Genomic DNA, 9,930 nt, shown 5'->3' with positions numbered 1-9,930 from the left:
CACACCTATAAGTGTCATTTTTACCTCGATCTTGTTCACCTCAATCTTATTCTTACTTAGCATGACCTCCGTAAAGTCATTTTATGAATATGTCACCCAAGCTTCAGAGAAATCCAAGCTCAACTCCAAAGAAATTCGATTAATCAAATGGAAATATTGACCTTCCTGCCATTCATCATAAGATCCAAATCAATACAATTAATAGTTTTCGGAGGGGGAAGGGGGGTAGGTTGTAAATGGTTTAAGAGGGGGGGTCCGAAATTAACAAAAGGGTGACAGCTGTAAAAAGTGGTAAAGTGAAAAACATCTTTTCAGACCCCCACCCCTTTGGTTAAATGTCGAAAAGGTAGGGGCCCCTAAAATCCATCAATAACCATCAATTTGTTTTGCGCGTATCTCAAGGCATGAAAGATTAAGGTGATTTAATAGTTAAGTGCGAGGTGGGGACAAAATTTACTTTGAATTTATGGATTTGACTTGTGACCTGACGTATATAATAAGGTTATGAAGTGGGAATTTAATGAATATGGTAATTTTAATGGCAACAAATTTACTTTGAATTTATGGATTTGACTAGTGACTTGAAGTATATAATACGATTATGAAGTGGGAATTTAATGAATATGGTAATTTTAATGGCAGCGTGGAAATGGAAAGAGATATGGTGGAGTATAGCATAAGGTAAGACGAATATAGGTAATATATGAGGCAAATATATGAGAGAATGAGTGGGAGATGAGTGTAGTTTTATTTTATAAAATATTATTTTATTTAAAATATAAAGCCAAAATCATATTTAAATAAAATGATTTTATATCCCAAATAAAATTAATTTAAACTTGAATAAAACTTTGATGAGGGAAATTGAAAATTGGGTATAAAAGCCAATTTTGTTTATTTTGTCAAAGCCTCATAAATGAGCTTGAAACTCTGCATACCAAACTAAGCATGACCAAGGCATAAATTTTTCCAAAATTTATCATGTGCTAACAATCGAGATGCACACGAAGATTACAACATTTTTTTAAATTTAGTGTTCTGCAAGATCTGCAATCTGCACACACTGAAACCTACGGGATCTGCTTTCTGTGGGTTCTGAAACCTCTGCGCGCGTTCGCTGAAGGCTTTGCTGCAGGCCGTGGACAGCCTGGCTGGGTCTGTTAGCCCACCATGGAGGCACTGACTCCCCCATAGGGGCCTCCCTCTCCTCCTCCGCCTTCTGCCGCTGAGGCTTTCAAAACCTTGCTAGCCTTTCTGCCCAAGAAGAAATGCATGGAAGCTACAAAGTTCGTGAAAAAACTAGAAGATATCCCTGAGGTTTCTCTTTCGCCAGAAGGACAGATCCAAGTAGCCTTTCTCTGGCAGATCGAGCTCTAGTTGGTCAGTTTACAAGACTTTGGCCTTCCCCGAAATCAACTGAGAACTGGGTGGCCAGGAACTGGGCACCATTGATAAAAGACAAGGTAACCTCTTACTTCCTCGGAAGAGGATATTTTTTGTTTGAGTTCTCTGCAAAAGAGGACAAAGATCTCATTTTCCGGAATGGACCTTACTTCATGGGCCCTCAAGGTCTGTATTTAAATAAATGGACGCCAGACTTCGATCCGGCGGTGGATGTGCCTACAGCGGTACCGGTGTGGGTGAGACTCCCCAACCTTCCAGTTCACTGCTGGAACTGGGACTCTCTGAAGCACATAGGAAATACCCTTGGCAAATTTATAGACAAGGCTAACAGCAAAGATCAGTATGACTGTGCCAGAATCTGTGTGGAGGTAGATCTGGAGGTCGGACTACCGGAAGCCATCAAAATAATTGTAGGTCCCTGGATTCATGTACAGAAACTGGATTATGAACAGCTACCATTTAAATGCCGGAAGTGCCACATCTATGGACACTTTGCCAGAGACTGCCCATCCAAAGGGGTGGAAGAAAAAGGGAAGGAAGATGGATGGAATCAGGCAAAGCGCTCCAAAACTTCTCACAAGAAGAATGCAAATGTAAATGCTAAAGCTCCTCAAGCAGATCCTACCCAGAAACCACCCATGGAAAGCCAAGGGAATAAATTCAAGATTCTTGGATCTGAAATCATGACCACTCAGGAGACAGAAATTCCAAAGGAGGCCTCTCCAGCTAAAGCCTCCCCCCTCACCAAAAGTGCATCAGAGAGATCCAAAGGGAGGATATCAGAAGAGGAGGAGGAAACCTAAGAGTCTGAGGAATCAGAGGAAGAAGGGGAAATAGGTGAATCACAGTCTTTTCTTAGAAGATCTACAAGAGGACGCAAGTCTGCTAAGGAAAAAAGAGAACAAGAAACTTATAAGGACAAGCTCCAGGGCAGCCAGCCAATGTTAGAGAAACTCCTGCAAAAAACCTGAAGATGACAAGGATTCAATCCCAGGGCTCCAAGGGAGCTCATCACAACAAAAATAAATGATGGAGATAGTCTCCTGGAATTGTAGGGGAATGGGCACCACAACTAAGGAAGAAGCAATGAATAGTTTAATAAGATTGGAAGCCCCAGATATCCTTCTCATCCAGGAGACTAAATTGGAGGACATAGCTTTCCTCCAAGCAAGCAAAAAAATTTGGAATAAAAGTGGAGCACATGCAATTTCTGCCCATGGATCATAGGGAGGGCTTAGGTCGCTCTGGAACACTAATAAGTTTTCATTAATCTCTGAGTCCCTGAATACCCATTGGATATTTTTTTTAAATGAAGCATTTAGAATCTAAGGAGATTATTTGTCTATTCAATGTGTATGCTCCTAACAATGCAGGTGAGAAAAAAAACTGCTGGGACTCCATCAAAAGCCTGGCAGATCTAGAGAATCTGGAAAACATAATCATAGCCGGAGATCTAAACCTCACCCTCCTCTCAACAGAAAAAAGAGGAGGTAGCATCATTAGAGATCCGGCAAGAGAATGGGTGGAAGACCTCATGCAAGACTGGGACCTGCTAGATATCAAGCCGATTACTAGCACGTTCACATGGTCAAATAAGAGAGTTGGGCCAGGTCACATAGCGGCAAGACTTGATAGATTTTTTGTTCAAATTTCCTTCCTACTTCTTGGGTTAGAGGCTAGAATGCGTATTCTCCATAGCAGTGTATCAGATCACAAGCCCATTAGCCTAGAGCTGTTGACTTCTAAAGACCTGGGGCCTATCCCTTTCAGATTTAGCTCTCTATGGACTAGAGAGACAGACTTCATGCAAAAGGTCAGAGATTGCTGGAAAGATCCAGTCAAGGGTTCCCCTTTTTTGTTTGGGAGGAAAAACTTCGAAGAGTAAAAGCTATGCTGAAAGGCTGGGTTAAGACCTTGCCTAATCCTGCTGATGAAAGAAAAAAAATTCAAAGCGCTCTAGAAAAGCAGCACCTCCATCTAGAAGCTGTTGAAATCACCAAAGAAGAGCTGGACAAGGAGTATCAGTTACAGCATAAATTCCATAAGGCTTGTCTGGCAGAAGAAGAATTCTGGAGGCTCAAGTCCAGGAGTTTATGGCTCAAAGCTGGCGATAGAAACTCTTCTTTTTTCCACAAGCAAGCTCAAGCCAGGAAAAGCCGAAATTCTATCTCTGAAATCAAAAAAGATAACTGCACCTTAAAGGATTTTGGCAACATCAAGAAGGCAGCTTCAGATCACTTTGAGAAGATGTACAACGAAGACATGGAGGCTAGCCAAAATGACAATCTGCTAGATGTTGTTCCCAACCTCATCACCACTAAAATGAATCAGGCCCTTGAAGGAAAAATCAACAAAAATGAAGTTAGGGAAGCCCTCTTTGCAATGGATCCCGACAAAGCCCCGGGACCTGATGGTTTCACGCCCAGATTTCTTCAGACCTGTTGGCAGATCATCGAGAAGGAGCTCTTTAAAATGATCCAGAAATCCCAAGAGTGTCAGAAAATTGGAGGCTGCACAAACTCAGCTTTTCTCGCCCTCATTCCTAAAGAAAAAGGTGCAAACTCATTTAATAGATTTCGCCCTATATCCTTATGTAACATTGGATATAAAGTGATTACCAAGGTAATAGCAAACAGGCTGAAGAAAATTCTCCCCAAAATCATCCCAGAGAATCAAGGTGGATTTATACATGGCAGACAGCTAGTAGATAATTTCATCCTGGTCCAAGAGGCGATCCATTCCAGCCTCCGTCGAAAAGAAAAAGGTATGGTTATTAAACTAGATCTAGCTAATGCATTTGATCGTGTAAGACATAGCTTTCTGTTTGATGTTTTGCACAAGCTTGGGTTTGGTAAAAATTTTATCAAGTGGATCAGAGCTTGTATTTCGGAACCCTGGATTGCTCCTTTAGTGAATGGCAGGGCTGCTGACTTCTTCAAAGCATCCAGAGGGTTGAGGCAGGGGTGCCCCCTCTCACCACTCCTCTTTGTGTTGCAGGCCTCTGTCCTCAGCTTCTATTTAGATAAGAAGCAACAAGACCAAGATATAGCTGGCCTGTGCATAGCAAGAGGGGTTAAGAGCATCAACCACGCCCTCTTCGCAGATGACACCTTGCTGCTGGGGGCTGCAACTCATCCTTCTGCAATCAAATTTAAAGAAGTGCTGGAGGACTACTGTAAAGTTTCGGGTAGTGAATTAAACAAGGGTAAATGTCATATATACTACTGGAATATCTCTGTTGCTTCTGCAAGTTCTATAGCCAGATGTCTAGGCTTTGCAACTTCTGCATCTTGGAACTCCTTTAAATACCTTGCGCTACCTATTTTCCATAAGAGGGCTTTGAGCAAGGATTGGCTTCCACAGATAGAAAATTTTAAAGCAAAAATGCAGGCCTGGGGATCCTCCTGGCTCAACATTGTCGGAAAATCAGTGCTCATCAAATCCGTGCTTAGAAGCCTGCCATTATTCCAATTCTCTATTCTTTTGGCGCCTGTGGGAATCATTAAGAGGATGGAGGAGCTAATCAGGAAATTTTTCTGGAAAGGAGGCAAACATAATGAGAAGAGAATTCCTCTTATCAATTGGGAAATAGTCTCCAGACCGCTTCAGGAGGGAGGATTGAACTTCAAAAATCTCAGTATGCAAAACTTAGCTATGGGAGCCAAATTGATTTGGAAAATCATAGCTCCAAATCCAGGATGGGTTCAATTAGCTCTGTGGAGGAAATATTACAGAGGAAAGAGACTCTGGTGTCTGGAGCAGCCCAAAAATCAAATCAAAACCCCCTTTAGCACTCTAAGCATTAAAACTGGCCCTCTAATAAGAAACCACGCTTACTGGATACCAAGAAATGGTAAAAACATCAGTCTGTGGGATGATAGCATCATGAACAGGCTTCCGCTGGCAGACTCGGGTCTCAGGATCAAGCTGAGGACGTGGATGGATGAAGCCAATATCAAAACGCTCTGGGACATATCGAACTGGAGTGGAGACAGCTGGTCGGGCTGGAAACAGATCGCAGTCCCACCTGCGTTGCACTCAGAGTTTGATGCACTGTTAATGATGCTGCATGGGCTGGCTCCGTCGCACGCAAGAAGGAAAGATACGAGAGGCTGGGGACAAAAACAGATAGGCTATACGGTGGCTCAGGGCTATGCCAAATGCATGGAGAGACCTCACGTGCCTCCTAATCCTGCCCCCTGGATTGGCATTTGGAAGTTCCCTACTATTCCAAAAATTGACCACTTCTGTTGGCTGCTATGCCATCAAAAAATTCTAACAGACGACAGGCTACAGAAAAGGGGCATTCTAGGGCCATCAAGATGCACACTATGCAAGGAAAGTTCAGAATCCGCTCTTCATCTCACGTTGGAATGCAAATTCACAGGTCTAATCTGGCATGAGCTTCTTGGATCATCGAATTTTATGCTCACCTTCCCCCACTCTGTCCCGGACCTGTTTGCTGGGTGGATGGCCAGGTATCCAGGCCCAAATCCAAAAACAAGATAGTTAAGGCAACATGGACTGCTCTGCCTAAATTCATCAGCTGGCAAACCTGGTTGGAGAGGAATAGAAGGATTTTCAGAAACAAGGAACAGGATTTTAGACTAGTAGCAAATACAGTGAAAGGTCAGTTAAATGAGTGGATAAGAGACAAAAGCGATGACACAAATCTAAGCCAGCAGGATATTGAGTTGGGAGCAGCCCTCAACCTCAATTTTCAAAAACCGAAAACCTCATCTATATCTCTCCAAGATTGGAAAATCAGGAAAAACGAAGAAGAATTCCAATCTTGGATGTCCAAACAAACACTCCCTTCTCTCTTCTTTGACGGGGCAGCCAAGGGAAATCCAGGAATGGCTGGCGCAGGAGGGCTCATTATAAATCCAGAAAAAACATCTATACATAGATTTGCATGGGGACTGGGCCACTCCTCAAGCATACAAGCTGAAGCGATGGCCCTTTTTCAAGGGATCAAACTGCTCAAAGAGCTGGGACACATGGAGGCAATAGTTTTCGGTGATTCCCAGGTCATCATCAAAGCAATGGTGACCAACACATCTTCAGCAGATCTACGACTTGCAAGGACAATCACAAGAATTAAAGGCATGACAAAGCTCCTAAATTTGAAATTTTTTCATATCCTGAGAAACAACAACAAAGAAGCAGACATAGAGGCAAATAACGCAGTCCAGTTCACTGTTGGAACAATTCTCAAAGATAATGAAACCTATTGGGACCCAATTCCCTAAACTTCTATGTTCTTTTGCTTTCTATTGAATCAGTTTGTATGCATTCATAAGCTCAAGAAATTAGCAGCAAGAGTTCATCTGATAAATTGTAAAAAGAGGCGATTCACAAGCATATGTGCTATGTCCAGCTTGTTGAAGAGATGCCTAGAAACCAGCTTCGCTATTTGTAACCGGAATTATGGCTTTTTGCCAAACATTTAATGAAATCTCATAACGGTTCCTGTTAAAAAAAAAAAACAATTGAGATGCACACAAACAGGACTTCCACATGGCACCTATCTCATGGTGGATCTCTCACTTGACAATCAATGACTCGGATGAATTGGGGTAGGGTGAGGGTAACGACCTCCCAAGTTGCTATGGTCGGCAGTCATTTTCCTAATCGCTCAACAGGAGCAGCGGCTCCGCAACCACTTCTTTCTCCTGGTTCCCATGGCAAGGAATTTACTGGCTCTTTGTAACCTTTACCTCAGATAACTGTAAGCCCAACCTTCTACTGAACTTTCCAATTCTTCCTGAAACCAAGATAAGTACTCACAGGTGTCTTCCTTGATTGAGTTCAGTGGGTGGTTGTCGTTTCCTATTTTCATTTTTCAAAAGGAGGTTAGTTCGATAGAATTTGGCTGTCACGGTTTGGAATTCATGGCTTCCTATCTAGGGTTTCTGAGCTCACTGATTGGAGCCATCTGCTTCATGGCAGTCTCAGGCAACAGTACCTTGTTTCTGATAGGTTTGATAAGATCAATTTCTATTTTTATTCTTTGCATAAAACCTAACTATCGTTTATGCATTTTCTTAAACAGACGAGCGGTTCGACCTTCAAAAGGTTTTCAACGACAACTGGATCCAGGGCTCTAACCATAACCCAACGCCATTTCTTTTCAGGTTGGCTCGTGGTCGTGCTTTCGAGTCGCTCTGTTTTTTATACTTTCTGGTTCTTATGCATTGTGTATTAAGAAACCCTTTTCCGAAAAGGGTTCTCCCAGTACTCTTCTGAGAGTAGGTTTTTATTCAAGTTCTGGTTATTGCAGCAAGCTAATTTCATGTGTTTAATTTTCTTTTGCTTGCACTTATCTGTAAATGTAAAATTCCCTTGTCATTAATCTGAACTAGAAGTTATAATCATGAAAGTTTTTAAAACCCTGAATGCTCTTATCGTTTTCTGGATTTCCAAGGAAAGATTGAATTTATCTAAGCGATTTACACAGGGTTACAGTTAATGATTCAAATACTTTGCAACATGGTTTGTATTTTGTCACTCTTGTGGCTTGCCTAGCATTATAACTGTCCACCACATATTAAGTTTTCACAATGCTTACCATTTTTCGCTTTACATGGTCTTACTAGATGTTAGCTCTCATACGTTTTCCTCCATGATGTGAGTGCCTAGCTGACTCTGTCGTCATTGACAAATCACAACCAATTTTAGTTGAAAGTAACTGTCAGACAGGGTTCTAGTAACCCAGAATTAAAACATTGACTTAGGTTCTCACTATTTCCTTATGGACTTAATTGTATATAGGTTTCGGTGCATCTGTGGTTCATTAATATAGTTCTAAGTCTATAACTGTGAATTATGTCAAGTTGGAATAACAGACCATTCTATCCAGGGTATGTTTGTAACTAAATCTAAACCACCCTAAATTTCCTATGCCGACCTTACTCCCTGTTTCCTGGTTTTTAACCCTACTGACACATTTCCAGTTGATGGTTTTACCCCCACTATTAGAGTGCACTATTGGTTGTGCACCATTCCTTCCCAGAATTGGTTAATCCAATTCAGTAGCCATTTCACCACTCATAAACTAATTATCTTAAATTTTCGTATATTATTTTGCTCAACCACAACATTACCTTAATCAATAGAAGATTATAGAAACAATTAATCACCAAGAGCATTCCTTGGTCAAATGATATGCTTAAACATTTAATCAACAAGAATGTTTCTCAATCAAATGTTTTACTTATCTTTGAAGTCTTTACATTAATTAACAGAAACATTTAATCAATGGAACATTGCTCAGTTAAATGTTCTACGTACATTAATTAACAAGAACATTTAATCAACAGGAACATTGCTCAGTCAAATGTTCTACTTATCTGTGAAGTCTCCAACCAGCCAAGAAAGCGAATTCAGGATGAGACCGCACCTCCCTTCCAATGGAACTGGAAATTATGTTCAGATTCCCCCTAGCTTTCACTTTCTAGCATAGTTGGTTTGTAACCTTCACAGGATAAGTTCTCAGACCTCTAGACTTCCCTCCCCGGTCCAGACTAGAACATTCAAATTTTCATTTGATTGGAGAGTTTCCACTGCCCCAAATCCATCTCAAGACAACACTTTTGGCAGCGCTTTAACTTTCAATCTCTCTTTCTCAAGGCAAGGTGGTTGAAGGGAAAGTACCCCTAGGGTCCTTTGGGCTAAGACTCTACCAGACTGAAAATTGCTTATCCAAAGAAACACACACACACAGCCATCATTTTTACTTTTAAGCAAATTCTAATGTTTAGGGTACGTACCTAAGGTCCTACGTTCGAGAAGGCCTTTAGGGTCCAAACCCTTCTTGGAGTTCCCTTCTTCTTCCTTTGACCTGCAAGACAAACAAATCAAAGAACACAACAGTACATATACAAATACTTATGTATAAACCATCTTTATGCTATAAAGTTAGTTATAAAAATCTTTAAGTAACCACTTGCATAAGAATTCAAGACAAGAATCTCATAAGCATAAAGAAAGATTGTTTCAGGAACAAAGACGTGTTTCTTTATATATAAAGGCAAATAAAGTACATATAACGGAAAGATATCACCTGAACACCTTCAGCAGGCTCCAAGCAAAGCTTCCTCCCGGATCCGTTCCAGCCTCAAGCCTCCAACAAGAGCTCCTTCCAAGTCTTACTCAATGATGATATCAAGGATGAATGATCACCAATACACATGGAAACAAGGGTTTCCTATGCAAAATGGGGGAAGTGCAGAAAGCACCAAGGACTTCAGACCTGGTCTAAGGGAAAATCTCAGCATAATAATCTTGCTCTCCTCTCTCTCCCCCTTTGGCCTTCCCTTTGATGTCTTTTTATACCCTCTCCAAAGTAGTTTTTTAGTTAGGAGTTGGTTGGGAACAGTTGGGCCACGGGCACTAACAGGTGATCCAGCAGGTAAAACCCGCGATCTCCGCCCGAAAAAGAGGAATTTATTATTTTTTTAAGTGTTTTAATAGATACACGCGGGTTGGGTATGACAGACCCGCGTGTACACGCATTTAACTCAG

General features: G+C 41.4%; 1 protein-coding gene across 1 annotated transcript; it reads left to right on the top strand.

Moving 5' to 3' along the window:
• The first annotated feature begins 3,294 nt into the window (after positions 1–3,294).
• Positions 3,295–6,857, top strand: LOC149168657 (uncharacterized). Its single transcript, XM_089424946.1, has 3 exons — positions 3,295–5,882; positions 5,951–6,434; positions 6,690–6,857. The coding sequence occupies exons 1-3, from the start codon at positions 3,295–3,297 to the stop codon at positions 6,855–6,857; spliced, it is 3,240 nt and encodes a 1,079-aa protein (XP_089281072.1).
• Positions 6,858–9,930: the final 3,073 nt, after the last annotated feature.

This window comes from Pinus tabuliformis, chromosome 4_2, assembly GCF_031772625.1.
Source record: "Pinus tabuliformis cultivar Carrire ecotype Pingquan chromosome 4_2, CPIR1, whole genome shotgun sequence".
NCBI lineage: Eukaryota > Viridiplantae > Streptophyta > Pinopsida > Pinales > Pinaceae > Pinus > Pinus tabuliformis.
The sequence above is the reverse complement of the archived record's forward strand: the minus strand, read 5'-3'. Positions and strand labels throughout refer to the sequence as shown.

Excerpts from the sequence above, each read along its gene's own strand:
- LOC149168657 (XM_089424946.1), top strand. The coding sequence starts at position 3,295 with ATGCTGAAAGGCTGGGTTAAGACCTTGCCTAATCCTGCTGATGAAAGA. Across the intron at positions 5,883-5,950 it reads TTTGCTGGGTGGATGGCCAG|CTGGCAAACCTGGTTGGAGA; the intron begins GTATCCAGGCCC and ends TAAATTCATCAG. Across the intron at positions 6,435-6,689 it reads TAGTTTTCGGTGATTCCCAG|TTTGTATGCATTCATAAGCT; the intron begins GTCATCATCAAA and ends CTATTGAATCAG.